The sequence below is a fragment of the Scyliorhinus torazame genome, chromosome 7 (assembly GCF_047496885.1).
Source record: "Scyliorhinus torazame isolate Kashiwa2021f chromosome 7, sScyTor2.1, whole genome shotgun sequence".
Lineage (NCBI taxonomy): Eukaryota > Metazoa > Chordata > Chondrichthyes > Carcharhiniformes > Scyliorhinidae > Scyliorhinus > Scyliorhinus torazame.
In genome coordinates this window covers 37,564,328-37,579,899 of record NC_092713.1, presented here as the reverse complement: position 1 = coordinate 37,579,899, position 15,572 = coordinate 37,564,328, and the positions used below count along the sequence as shown (strand labels likewise).

At 43.9% G+C, this 15,572-nt stretch overlaps 1 protein-coding gene across 2 annotated transcripts in view; it reads right to left on the bottom strand.

Moving 5' to 3' along the window:
- The window catches only part of LOC140426150 (polypyrimidine tract-binding protein 2), a 98,626-nt gene that overhangs the window by 18,062 nt on the left and 64,992 nt on the right, over positions 1 to 15,572 (bottom strand). For both annotated transcript variants that reach the window (XM_072510564.1, XM_072510566.1), the window contains exon 8: positions 5,387 to 5,582. In XM_072510564.1, the coding sequence (XP_072366665.1) occupies positions 5,387 to 5,582 (196 nt within the window). The remainder of the gene's footprint in view (positions 1 to 5,386; positions 5,583 to 15,572) is intronic.

The following is a 15,572-nucleotide window of genomic DNA, read 5'->3' as shown; positions in this document are numbered from 1 at the left end:
ACTTCTTACAGAAACTCAGCACCCATGGGCCAGTTGAACCAGGAACATTCCTCGTCACAATGGACGTCTCGGCACTCAACACCAGCATCTCCCGATGACGGCATTGCTGCAATAGCCTCAGTGCTCAACACTGACAACTGCCAATCTCCGGACCCAATTCTGCAACTGATCCACTTCATTCTGGATCACGTCTTCACCTTCGACAACAGGTTCTTCATCCAGACACACGGAACAGCCATGGGGACCAAATTCGTACCTCAATATGCCAACATCTTCATGCACAAGTTTGAACAGGACCTACTCACCGCACAGGACCTTCAACCGACGTTATACACCAGATACATCAATGACATTTCTTTCCTTTGGAGCAACGGCAAAGAATCACTGAAACGACCACACGATGGCATCAATAAGGTCTATCCCACCATCACTCACCATGGACTACTCTAAAGAATCTGTTGCATTCTTGGACACACTCATCTGCATCAAGGATGGTCACCTCAGCACTTCGCTTTACCGCAAGCCCACGGATAACCTCACAATGCTCCACTTCTCCAACTTCGACCCTAAACACATTAAAGAAGCCATCCCCTATGGACAAACCTTCCATATACACAGGATCTGCTCAGACGAGGAGGAGCGTAACAGACATCTAGAGACGCTGAAAGATGCCGTCGTACGACTGGGATATCGATCGACAGTTCCAACGTGCCACTGCAAAAAACCGCACCGACCTCCTCAGAAGAAAAACACGTGTCGCAACCGACAGAGTACCCTTCGGCGTCCAGTACTTCCCCGGAGAAACTACGACATCTTCTTCAAAGCCTTCAACATGTCATCGAAGACGACGAACATCTTGCTAAGGTCATCCACACACCCCCACTACTTGCCTTCAAACAACCGCGCAACCGCAAACAAACCATTGTTTGCAGCAAACTACCCAGCCTTCAGAACAGCAACCACAACACCACACAACCCTGCCATGGCAATCTCTGAAAGACGTGCCAGATCATCGACATGGGTACCACCATCACACATGAGAACACCACCCACCAGGTACGTGGTACATACTCGTGCGACGAGGCCAATGTTGTCTACCTCATACACTGCAGGAAAGGATGTCCCGAAGCGTGGTACATTGGCAAGACCATGCAGACGCTGCGACAACGGATGAGTGGATATCGCGCGACAATCGCCAGGGAGGAACGTTCCCTTCCAGTCGGGGAACACTTCAGCAGTCAAGGGCATTCAGCCTCTGATCTTCGGGTAAGCGTTCTCCAAGGCGACCTTGTCAAAGTGCTATACAAATACAAATCATTTGTTTCTTTCAATAAAGAGGAAATCTTAATCAACTCTTCGACTAGCATATGCATATACAGCAAAGATATTCCTTGATGCAGGCATTATATGTACCTAAATATCACATATACTACAAGTTTACAGGAGGGCTTTTTGGAACAGCTTGTGATGGAGCCCACGAGGGAACAGGCCATTCTGGACTTAGTGTTATGTAATGAGCCAGACTTGATTAAAGATCTTAAAGTAAGGGAACACTTAGGAGGCAGTGATCATAATATGGTAGAATTCAATCTGCAATTTGAAAGAAAGAAGGTAGAATCAGATGTAAATGTGTTACAGTTAAATAAAGGTAACTACAGGAGCATGAGGGAGGAACTGACGAAAATCGACTGGGAGCAGAGCCTAATGGGAAAGACAGTAGAACAGCAATGGCAGGAGTTTCTGGAAGTAATTGAGGACACAGTACAGAGGTTCATCCCAAAGAAAAGAAAGGTTATCAGAGAGGGGGGGATTAGGCAGCCATGGCTGACAAAGGAAGTTAGGGAATGCATCAAAGCAAAAGAGAAAGTCTATAATGTGGCAAAGAGTAGTGGGAAGTCAGAAGATTGGGAAGGCTACAAAAACAAACAGAGGATAACAAAGAGAGAAATAAGGAGAGGATCAAATATGAAGGTCGGCTAGCCAGTATTTTTCATAGAATTTACAGTGCAGAAGGAGGCCATTCGGCCCATCGAGTCTGCACCGGCTCTTTGAAAGAGCACCCTACCCAAGCCCACACCTCCACCCTATCCCCATAACCCAGTAACCCCACCCAACACTAAGGGCAATTTTGGACACAAAGGGCAATTTAGCATGGCCAATCCACCTAACCTGCACATCTTTGGACTGTGGGAGGAAACCGGAGCACCCGGAGGAAACCCACGCACACACGGGGAGGATGTGCAGACTCCGCACAGACAGTGACCCAAGCCGGGAATCGAACCTGGAACCCTGGAGCTGTAAAGCAATTGTGCTAACCACCATGCTACCGTGCTGCCCAGTAACATTAGGAATGATAGTAAAAGTTTATTTAAATACATTAAAAACAAACGGGAGACAAAAGTAGACATTGGGCCGCTCCAAAATGACGCTGGCAATCTAGTGATGGGAGACAAGGAAATAGCGGAGGAACTAAATAAGTACTTTGCGTCAGTCTTCACAGTAGAAGACATGGGTAATATCCCAACAATTCAGGAGAGTCAGGGGGCAGAGTTGAATATGGTAGCCATCACAAAGGAGAAAGTGCTAGAGAAACTAAGAGGTCTGAAAATTGATAAATCTCCAGGCCCAAATGGGCTACATCCTAGAGTTCTAAAGGAGATAGCTGAAGAAATAGTGGAGGCGCTAGTTATGATCTTTCAAAAGTCACTGGAGTCAGGGAAAGTCCCAGAGGATTAGAAAATCGCTGTTGTAACCCCCCTGTTCAAGAAGGGAACAAGGAAAAAGATGGAAAATTATAGGCCAATTAGCCTAACCTCGGTTGTTGGCAAGATTCTAGAATCCATTGTTCAGGATGAGATTTCTAAATTCTTGGAAGCGCAGGGTCGGATTAGGACAAGTCAGCATGGATTTAGTAAGGGGAGGTCGTGCCTGACAAACCTGTTAGAGTTCTTTGAAGAGATAACAAATAGGTTAGACCAAGGAGAGCCAATGGATGTTATCTATCTTGACTTCCAAAAGGCCTTTGATAAGGTGCCTCACAGGAGACTGCTGAGTAAAATAAGGGCCCATGGTATTCAAGGCAAGGTACTAACATGAATTGACGATTGGCTGCCAGGCAGAGTTGGGATAAAAGGTTCTTTTTCGGAATGACAACCGGTGACGAGTGGTGTCCCGCAGGGTTCAGTGTTGGGGCCACAGCTGTTCTCTTTATATATTAACGATCTAGATGACAGGACTGGGGGCATTCTGGCTAAGTTTGCCGATGATACAAAGATAGGTGGAGGGGCAGGTAGTATTGAGGAGGTGGGGAGGCTGCAGAAAGATTTAGACAGTTTAGAAGAGTGGTCCAAGAAATGGCTGATGAAATTCAACATGGGCAAGCGAGAGGTCTTGCACTTTGGAAAAAAGAATAGAGGCATGGACTATTTTCTAAACGGTGACAAAATTCATAATGCTGAAGTGCAAAGGGACTTGGGAGTCCTAGTCCAGGATTCTCTAAAGGTAAACTTGCAGGCTGAGTCCGTAATTAAGAAAGCAAATGCAATGTTGTCATTTATCTCAAGAGGCTTGGAATATAAAAGCAGGGATGTACTTCTGAAGCTTTATAAAGCATTAGTTAGGCCCCATTTTGAATACTGTGAGCAATTTTTGGCCCCACACCTCAGGAAAGCCATACTGGCACTGGAGCGGTTCCAGCGGAGATTCACACGGATGATCCCAGGAATGGTAGGCCTAACATACGGTGAACGTCTGAGGATCCTGGGATTATATTCATTGGAGTTTAGGAGGATGAGGGGAGATCTAATAGAAACTTACAAGATAATGAATGGCTTAGGTAGGGTGGACGTAGGGAAGTTGTTTCCATTAGCAGGGGTGACTAGGACCCGGGAGCACAGCCTTAGAATAAAAGGGAGTCACTTTAGAACAGAGATGAGGAGAAATTTCTTCAGCCAGAGAGTGGTGGGTCTGTGGAATTCATTGCCACAGAGGGCGGTGGAGGCCGGGACGTTGAGTGTCTGTGAGACAGAAGTTGATAAATTCTTGATTTCTCGAGGAATTAAGGGCTATGGTGAGAGAGCGGGTAAATGGAGCTGAAATCAGCCATGATTGAATGGTGGAGTGGACACGATGGGCCGAATGGCCTTACTTCCGCTCCTATGTCTTATGGTCTTAAGTAAGAAGTCATGCTTTATTATTGTTTTAATTAAGCAAAGTATAAAACAAACACACTTTACTCTTTAAAATTTGTACTACAGGTAAAGAATGTATGACAATATCATAAGTAACCCCAATATTCCACAAAAAATACAAGTTCAATTTTAGTTTTGAAGTTGTTTACAAGATAACCAACAGTATTCCAGTCCCAGCAAGTGTGTAACTGTTTGGATGCTTGCTGCCAATAAAAGTAATCATTTTGGTCAAATATTAGTGATAGCGAAGTGGAGACTAATTTGGAAAAATAATTGAGGTAAAATTATAGAGATGCAGTTCCAAAAAGTAGTTAAAAATGTTATTTGTCCAAGACACATTGGCATAACTTACAGGTTACTCACTGCTGTATTTAGGGGGTACCACAAAGATGCACTGGGGAATCTCTCTCGGACATTCCCAGCCAAGGGCTTATCCGGCAATTCTCCAGAAGTGCTAACCTCCTCTGGACAATTGCGTTCACTGGGAACCATCCAGCAAAGCAATTTAAATCGCTAACTTAGGTGGTTCTGCTAGTGATACACTTAATAGTTACTCTAGAAGATTTGGAAGAAATAAATGCACTTCTAAGTTCTGTGCAACTATTTTAAAGGCCCAGATTGAGGCCCAAACAGACGCCCCCTCCCCACAAACCCCCAACCAGTGGGGGACAACTAAGCAATAACCCCCCAACCTGACCCCCGGCCCGAAAACAACCCAAACCACCTCACCCAATGTGCTGCTCCCCCCCCCCCCCCCCCCCCCGACCATGTCGACTCCCCCACCGCCCCGCTCCCCATGTCCCACTCCCCCACAAAGTCCGAACTGACACCCTCCCAAATTCTATTGACTTACCTAAGACACTCTCCTTCTACCTGACCTATTATTTTCGAAGAAAATTTAAAATCATATGCTTTGCCGTAAGAAGGTTGGATGTCCACATTCACTGCAATTCATTTGCACTTCGGTGCCAGAGCCAGGGACCCACTGTGCTGCTCGAATATTACCTGTCCTGAGTTAGGAAGGTCGGTTATGAGAAGCGCGTAAGCATTTTAGCACAGTTAAGTTGGTATGGAGTGGCAATTCACCACTGATTGCCAATCCGACCAAGTTTGGGTCCATAAGTACAAATTATAGTTTTGTGTGAAAAATATATGGAAAAAAGACAGTTCATTTATTACAAGCTATTTTTTCTTACCAAGCAAGGAGCTCTCTTTAGCAAATGCTGCAGCAATGGCAGGATCCATAGACGACTGCCCATCTCCTGACGGAAGATCTGGACGGGTGTAGTCACGACTTTTATCATTATTGTATTTTACATTCAAATTCACCAGTTTTGAAAAATCAATCCGAAGAGTACAGCAAGCATTATAAATGTTCTGACCATCCAGAGACTGTAAAAATTAATTAAAATGGGTAATCAGTTGAGGAAGAATCAGAAGCATACAAATGTTTTGTAACAAAGGTCAGAGAGATACAAAAATCTATCATACCTTTAATAATTCTTTTATAACCTTCAATAAGATTATAAATGACAGACTGCTTTTTAAAAACAAGTAGTCACTGGTTTCGTTTTGACAGTTAAATTAGGGAAAAAATTAGAATGAATTATTTCTATTTAAATAATACCTTCTGACACATGAACGTTCCACAATTAATTATTCTTGGAGTAGAATGACATTATACAAGCAGATGATGAGAAAAAGGACAAGAAAATGGTGTTTTGCTAAGATACCACAATGGATCATCTTAAATCAGTTTTATTACAGTGCGATCAATATGCTGGTCAGAAGAGACCAGCTCTCAATTTCCTAATCAGTATCTGGTAGAATTTTTCTTTCTCCCCTTTTATTCCATATTCCAAATTTTTTCATTCCCTCTCCTAGCCATGATAGGATATCCCTGGTCTTCCACCTCATTAGTCTTCACATTCAATAGATAATACTGCCATTTCCGCCAGAAAGAAGCTCCCCAGTAGAACCGGCTTCCACATTGCTGGAGTAGGTGTGGACGACAGGGGGAATGGGGAAGGGGGTAGTATCGACGGTTTACGGGGCTATTTTGGAGGAGGAGAAGGCACCGCAAGAATGGATCAAGGCAAAGTGGGAGGAAGAGTTGGGAGAGGGTATGGAGGAGGGCTTCTGGTGTGAGGTGCTCCGGAGGGTGATCGCCTCTACCTCGTGTGAGCGCACCTTACAAGGGCAAGGATGAGCAAGCTCTTTGAGGGGGTAGAAGATGTGTGTGAATGTTGCGGGTGGCCCCGCGAACCACGTTCATATGTTTTGGTTCTGTCCAAAGCTGGAGGGTTACTGGAAGGTGTTGTTTAGGGTAATCTCTAAAGTGGTGCCGTGAAACTGGACCCGGGCCCTCGAGAGGCCATTTTCGGGGTGTCGGATCAGCCGGGGTTGGTAACGGGGGAAGAGGCAGATGTTGTAGCCTTCGCCTCGTTGATCATCCGAAGGTGGATCCTGTTAGGGTGGAGATCAACCTCTCCACACTGTGCCCTGGTGTGGCGGGGGGCCTGCTGGAATTCTTGACGCTTGAAAAGGTCAAATTTGAACTGAGGGGAAGGATGGAGGGGTTCTACAATTCATGGGTGTTATTCATTATGCCGGAATGTGGCGACTAGGGGTTTTTCCACAGTAACTTCATTTGAAGCCTACTTGTGACAATAAGCGATTTTCATTTCATTCATTTTATTATGCACTTTTGAGAATTGGATCACATCCAATTCCCGAAATTGGGGGGGGGGGGGGGCGGACCTGCATGTGTTAATGGTGACTATGGGCGATTCCGGATTCCTTTTTAGCATTTGGTTTTGTTAACATGCGGGCTAATGTCTGGGGTTTGGTGGGAGGATGGGATCGTTGTTATTGATATGGGGATTGACATTATATTCGTTACTGATTATTGTTGGGTGTAAATGTGGGAGAAAATGTGAAAAAGGAGAATAAAAAATTATTATTATTTTTTTTTTTTTAAAGTTGACCTCATTGCTGTTAGTCTGTTGCTATATGTAGGCCAGACCGGGTACAGATGGCAGATTTCCCTCCCTAAAGAACATTAGTGAACTAAATGGGCTTTTATGACAACTCATAATTCATTAAAAAAAATTTTTTAGTGTACCCAATTCATTTGTTTCCAATTAAGGGGCAATTTAGCGTGTTCAATCCACCTATCCTGCACATAAGAACTAGGAGAAGGAGTAGGCCATCTGGCCCCTCGAGCCTGCTCCACCATTCAATGAGATCATGGCTGATCTTTTGTGGACTCAGCTCCACTTTCCGGCCCGAACACCATAACCCTTAATCCCTTTATTCGTCAAAAAACTATCTATCTTTATCTTAAAAACATTTAATGAAGGAGCCTCTACTGCTTCACTGGGCAAGGAATTCCATAGATTCACAACCCTTTGGGTGAAGAAGTTCCTCCTAAACTAAGTCCTAAATCTACTTCCCCTTATTTTGAGGCTATGCCCCCTAGTTCTGCTTTCACCCGCCAGTGGAAACAACCTGCCCGCATCTATCCTATCTATTCCCGTCATAATCTTATATGTTTCTATAAGATCCCCCCTCATCCTTCTAAATTCCAACGAGTACAGTCCCAGTCTACTCAACCTCTCCTCGTAATCCAACCCCTTCAGCTCTGGGATTAACCTAGTGAATCTCCTCTGCACACCCTCCAGTGCCAGTACGTCCTTTCTCAAGTAAGGGAGACCAAAACTGAACACAATACTCCAGGTGTGGCCTCACTAACACCTTATACAATTGCAACAGAACCTCCCTAGTCTTAAACTCCATCCCTCTAGCAATGAAGGACAAAATTCCATTTGCCTTCTTAATCACCTGTTGCACCTGAAAACCAACTTTTTGCGGCTCATGTACTAGCACACCCAGGTCTCTCTGCACAGCAGCATATTTTAATATTTTATCATTTAAATAATAATCCCTTTTGCTGTTATTCCTACCAAAATGGATAACCTCACATTTGTCAACATTTTATTCCATCTGCCAGACCCTAGCCCATTCACTTAGCCTATCCAAATCCCTCTGCAGACTGCCAGTATCCTCTGCACTTTTTGCTTTACCACTTATCTTAGTGTCGTCTGCAAACATGGACACATTGCCCTTGGTCCCAAACTCCAAATCATCTATGTAAATTGTGAACAGTTGTGGGCCCAACACTGATCCCTGAGGGACACCACTAGCTACTGATTGCCAACCAGAGAAACACCCATTAATCCCCACTCTTTGCTTTCTATTAATTAACCAATCCTCTATCCATGCTACTACTTTCCCCTTAATGCCATGCATCTTTATCTTATGCAACAACCTTTTGTGTGGCACCTTGTCAAAGGCTTTCTGGAAATCCAGATATACCACATCCATTGGCTCCCCGTTGTCTACCGCACTGTTAATGTCCTCAAAAAATTCCACTAAATTAGTTAGGCACGACCTGCCCTTTATGAAGCCATGCTGCGTCTGCCCAATGGGACAATTTCCATCCAGGTGCCTCGCTATTTCTTCCTTGATGATAGACTCCAGCATCTTCCCTACTGCCGAAGTTAAGCTCACTGGCCTATAATTACCCGCTTTCTGCCTACCTCCTTTTTTAAACAGTGGTGTCACGTTTGCTAATTTCCAATCCGCCGGGACCACCCCAGAGTCTAGTGAATTTTGGCAAATTATCACTAGTGCATTTGCAATTTCCCTAGCCATCTCTTTTAGCACTCTGGAATGCATTCCATCGGGTCCAGGAGACTTGTCTACCTTTAGCCCCATTAGCTTGCCCATCACTACCTCCTTGGTGATAACAATCCTCTCAAAGTCCTCACCTGTCATAGCCTCATTTCCATCAGTCACTGGCATGTTATTTGTGTCTTCCACTGTGAAGACCGACCCAAAAAACCTGTTCAGTTCCTCAGCCATTTCCTCATCTCCCATTATTAAATCTCCCTTCTCATCCTCTGAAGGCCCTTAGCCACTCTTTTTTGTTTTATGTATTTGTAGGAACTTTTACTATCTGTTTTTATATTCTGAGCAAGTTTACTCTCATAATCTATCTTACTCTTCTTTATAGCTTTTTTAGTAGCTTTCTGTTGCCCCCTAAAGATTTCCCAGTCCTCTAGTCTCCCACTGATCTTTGCTGCTTTGTATGTTTTTTCCTTCAATTTGATACTCTCCCTTATTTCCTTAGATATCCACGGTCGATTTTCCCTCTTTTTACCATCCTTCCTTTTTGTTGGTATAAACCTTTGCTGAGCACTGTGAAAAATCACTTGGAAGGTTCTCCACTGTTCCTCAACTGTTTCACTATAAAGTCTTTGCTCCCAGTCTACCTTAGCTAGTTCTTCTCTCATCCCATTGTAATCTCCTTTGTTTAAACACAAAACACTAGTGCTTGATTTTACCTTCACACCCTCCACCTGTATTTTAAATTCCACCATATTGTGATCGCTCCTTTCGAGAGGATCCCTAACTATGAGATCCTGAATCAATCCTGTCTCATTACACAGGACCAGATCTAGGACCGCTTGTTCCCTCGTAGGTTCCATTACATACTGTTCGAGGAAACTATCACGGATACATTCTATAAACTCCTCCTCAAGGCTGCCTTGACCGACCTGGTTAAACCAATCGACATGTAGATTTAAATCCCCCATGATAACTGCTGTACCATTTCTACATGCATCTGTTACTTCTTTGTTTATTGCCTGCCCCACCATAATGTTATTATTTGGTGGCCTATAGATTACTCCTATCAGTGACTTTTTCGCCTTACTATTCCTGATTTCCACCCAAATGGATTCAACCTTATCCTCCATAGCACCGATGTCATCCCTTACTGTTGCCCGGATGTCATCCTTAAATAACAGAGCTACACCACCTCCCTTACCATCCACTCTGTCCTTCTGAAAAGTTTGATACCCTCGGATATTTAACTCCCAGTCGTGACCATCCTTTAACCATGTTTCAGTAATGGCCACTAAATCATAGTCATTCACGATGATTTGCGCCATCAACTCATTTACCTTATTCCGAATACTACGAGCATTCAGGTAAAGTACACTTATGTTGGCTTTTTTACCTCTGTTCTGAATCTTAACACCTCGATCAGTAACCTCTCCTAAGTTATATTTCCTCTTAACCTTTCTCCTAATTTTCCTTGTCGTCGAACCCATATCTTCCTGTAACAACCTGCCGCGTCGCTGACCATTAATGTTTTCACTTCCCGTTTTATTTCTTTTAGTATTCCTGGTCCTATTCACTGATCTCCCCTCAGTCACTGTACCTTGTACTGTCGCCCTTTTTGATTTTTGACTATGGCTTCTCTGCCTTACACTTTCCCCCTTACTGCCTTTTATTTCTGTCCCTGTTTTACTACCTTCCAACTTTCTGCATCGGTTCTCATCCCCCTGCCACATTAGTTTAAACTCTCCCCAACAGCTCTAGCAAACACCCCCCCTAGGTCATCGGTTCCAGTCCTGCCCAGGTGCAGACCGTCCGGTTTGTACTGGTCCCACGTCCCCCAGAACCGGTTCCAATGTCCCAGGAATTTGAGAAAATGAAACCCATCTTTGGGTTGTGGGGGCAAAACCCACGCAAACGCGGAGAGAATGTGCAAACTCCACACGAACAGTGACCCAGAGCCGGGATCGAACCTGGGACCTCGGCGCCGTGAGGCAGCAGGACAAACCCACTGCGCCACTGTGCTGCCCACAACTCATAATTCATGTCATCATTACTGAGACTAGCTTTATTTTCCAGTTTATTACTTGAATGTAAATTTCACCAGCTGCTATTGTGGGATTTGAACCCATGTCGCCAGAACAGTAGGCCTCTGGATCACTCGTCCAATGTCATTACAACTATGCCACAATTTCCCCCCACATTCAATGATCCAGCTTCCAATGCTCCCTATGGAAGAGAATACAAAATACTTTTATGTGCCACCTTACTGTATGCATTTAGCAATTCAATTACACCACACCTACTAGTTCCCCTTCATCCGCCCACCCTTCTTATGACACCCTCAAAGAACTCTAACAAACTTGTCAAATATTTTTCTTTACAAAAACCATGTAGACACTGCCTGATATATTATGATTTTTCTGCGACTATCTCCTTAATAACGGATTCCAGCGTTATCCAATGGCAGATGTTAGGGTCGCTGGCCTTTCATTTCCTCCTGCCTCCTACACTCCTTTCTTAAATAGAAGCGTAACATTTGCAGTTTTCCAATCCGCTGGGCTCTTTCTAGAATCTTAAGAGATTCTGAAAAAAACAATGTATTGACCATCTCTGCAGACACTTGTTTTAAGACCCTAGGACGCCGCAAGACATGACATCAGATCGAGAGGACTGTCACCCTTCATTCCAATTGTTTTTCTAGCACTTTCTCTCTAGTGATGCCAACTGCCTCAAGTTCCTCCCTCCCTTTTGCTTTGTGATTCCCTACCATTCTTGGGATGATTTTTGTGTCGTCTTCTGCAGATTCAAAATGCTCATCTTAGTTCTACCATTTTCTAATGGTAATGAGCAATGAATAATGCTTATATTTGCTACTCTCTTCCTTTTTCTAATGCTTATATTAGCTACTCACTTTCTTTTTCTATGCTTTTAGAAGCATATTTCTTGCTCTCATTTTTCTCTTCCTTCCCTGAGCACTTCAATTTCTCCCTTTGATGCTTTGTCATCCTTTGTTGGTTTCTAAAATATTCCCAATCTTCTGATTTACCACTAATCTTTCACAGCATTGTGCACCTTTTCATTCAATTTGATACCATCCTTTAACTTCCGTTAGCCAAGGTGGTACACCCATGTCAGTCTTTCTTTCTGAATGGAAGATATTTTTATTGAAATGTGCAAAAATATATCTTAAATATCTGCAACTACTTTTCTACCACCTTACCATAGAACCTATTTTCCCTGTCCTTTTTAGCCAACTGAGTCTTCATATCCCAGCAATTGCCTTTAAGTTTAAAACACTAGTTTTGGAGCTATATTTCTCAATGTCAAACTAAATGTCAAATTCTACCACGTGATCACTCTTGCCTTGAGAATCCTTCGCTCTGCAGTCTTTAATTAATCCGGTCTCATTTACACATTACCAGGTCTAAAACAGTCTGCTCCCCGCTGGCTCCAGAACCTGCTTCCCGCTGGGTTCCAGAACCTATCACCCTAAAACACTGTCCCAAATACTTTATGAACTCACCCTCCAGCCTGCCTTTGCCGACCACTGCTACACAAATATCAAACATGCCTACCGCTCAAATCTGACCATCTACTCCCGGCTTAGAAGCAAAAAGTGAAGCAGGAGAATCCGTCAAAGAAAGTCGTGCATTGATGGTCTGAGTGATCGGGTGATCTCCTACGGGACTGCTTAGAGTCAGTGGACTGATCCTTACTTTAAAACTCTGCGACCAGCCTGAATGAGTACGCCACTACAGTAACTGACTTCATTAGTAAGTGTGTAGAAGACTGTGTGCCAAAGAAACAAATCCGCGTGTTTCCCAACCGGAAACCCTGGATGAACAGGGATATCCACTGCTTGCTGAAGTCTAGGTCTGAGGCGTTCAAGTCAGGTGACCCTGACCCATACAAGAAAGCCAGATATGATCGAAGGAGAGTCATCAAAGATAATACTGGACCAAGATCAAGTCCCAGGCTAGCCACATGAACCCCCGCCGACTATCATAGAATTTTATCATAGAATGTACAGTGCAGGAGGCCATTCGGCCAATCGAGTCTGCACCGGCTCTTGGAAAGAGCACCCCATCCAAGGTCAACACCTCCACCCCATCTCCATAACCCAGTAACCCCACCCAATACTATGGCAAGGTCTGCAAGACATAACGGGCTACAAGATGAAGACATGTAAAATCGCTGGCTCCAATGGGCAGCACGGTAGCACAAATGGATAGCACTGTGGCTTCACAGCGCCAGGGTCCCAGGTTTGATTCCCCGCTGGGTCACTGTCTGTGCGGAGTCTGCACGTTCTCCCCGTGTCTGCGTGGGTTTCCTCCTGGTGCTCCGGTTTCCTCCCACAGTCCAAAGCCGTGTAGGTCCAAAGACGGCTCCTCCCTCTGCGACTGGATCCTGAACTTTCTAACCCACAGGACACAATCAGTAAGGATAGGCAACAACACCTCCTCCACGATCATCCTCAACACCGGTGCCCCACAAGGCTGTGTCCTCAGCTCCCTACTATACTCCTTATAAACCTATAACTGTGTGGCCAAATTCACCCCCTACTCAATTTTCAAATTTGCTGATAACACAACCATAGTGGGTCGGATCTCAAATAATGATGAGACAGAGTACAGGAATGAGATAGAGAATCTGGTGAACTGGTGCGACGACAATAATGTCTCCCTCAAAATGTCAACAAAACGAAGGAGATCGTCATCGACTTCAGGAAGCGTAGTGGAGAAGTTGCCCCTGTCTCCATCAATGGGAACAAAGTAGTAAGGGTCGAGAGGTTCAAGTTTTTAGGTGTCCAGATCACCAACAACCTGTCCTGGTCCCCCCATGCCGACACTATAGTTAAGAAAGCCCACCAACGATTCTATTTTCTCAGAAGACTAATGAAATTTGGCATGTCATCTACGACTCTCACCAACTTTTACAGCGGCACCATGGAAAGCATTCTTTCTGGTTGTATCACAGCTTGGTATGGATCCTGCTCTGCCCAAGACCGCAGGAAACTACAAAAGGTCGTGAAGATAGCCCAATCCATCACGCAAACCAGCCTCCCATCCATTGACTCTCTACAATTCCCGCTGCCAGCATAATTAAGAACCCTACGCACCCCGGACATACGCTCTTCCACCTTCTTCCGTCTGGAAAAAGATACCAAAGTTTGAGGTCACGTACCAACCAACTCAGAACAGCTTCTTCCCTACTGCCATCAGACTTTTGAATGGACCTACCTCGTATTAAGTTGATCTTTTCTCTACACCTTGCTATGACTGTAACATTAGATTCTGCAATCTCTCCTTCCTTCGCTATGTACGGTATGCATTGTTTGTATGGCATGCAAGAAAGAATACTTCTCACTGTATACTAATACATGTGACAATAATAAATCAAATCAAAATTGATCTGTCCAAATCTAGAAGATTAAAATCACCCTTGATACAAGCCCCCCTTTAATTCTTGATTTGTACTCTGTCCTACAGTGTAACGACTGTTAGGTTTATAAACTATTCCCACCCCTGACTTCTTCCCTTTGCTATTTCTCATCTCCAACCAATCTGATTCTACATCTTGATCTTCCAAATCAAGATAATCTCTTACTATTGTTCTGATCTCATCTTTTTTTTTTTTTAAAAAGAGCTATCACACCCTCCTTTGCCTTTCTTCGTGCGCTTCCAAAATGTCAAGTACGCATGAATATTCTGTAATGGTTATTATAATCTTAAACTAATTTTTAAATTAGTGAAAACAAAACTTTTTCTCCCCCCAGAGATGCTGCCTGACTTGCTGTGAATTTCCAGCATTGTTTTTATTTCAGATTTCCAGTTCCCGCAGTATTTTGCATTTGCATTAGTACATATTACTCTCTATTTTCTATCCCTGAGACAATTTCATTTCGCTGTCACTGCCCTTTTAATCCCATGGGTTTTAATTTTGCTAATAAAGTCTAATATTTTAGTCTAAAGTCTAATAATGTTTCTCTGGTTGGCAATCAGTAGCTAGTGGTGTCCCTCAGGGATCAGTGTTGGGCCCACGACTGTTCACAATTTACATAGATGATTTGGAGTTGGGGACCAAGGGCAATGTGTCCAAGTTTGCAGACGACACTAAGATAAGTGGTAAAGCAAAAAGTGCAGAGGATACTGGCAGTCTGCAGAGGGATTTGGATAGGCTAAGTGAATGGGCTAGGGTCTGGCAGATGGAATACAATGTTGACAAATGTGAGGTTATCCATTTTCGTAGGAATAACAGCAAAAGGGATTATTATTTAAATGATAAAATATTAAAACATGCTGCTGTGCAGAGAGACCTGGGTGTGCTCGTGCATGAGTCGCAGAAAGTTGGTTTTCAGGTGCAACAGGTGATTAAGAAGGCAAATGGAATTTTGTCCTTCATTGCTAGAGGGATGGAGTTTAAGACTAGGGAGGTTCTGCTGCAATTGTATAAGGTGTTAGTGAGGCCACACCTGGAGTATTGTGTTCAGTTTTGGTCTCCTTACTTGAGAAAGGACGTACTGGCACTGGAGGGTGTGCAGAGGAGATTCACTAGGTTAATCCCAGAGCTGAAGGGGTTGGATTACGAGGAGAGGTTGAGTAGACTGGGACTGTACTCGTTGGAATTTAGAAGGATGAGGGAGGATCTTATAGAAACATATAAGATTATGACGGGAATAGATAGGATAGATGC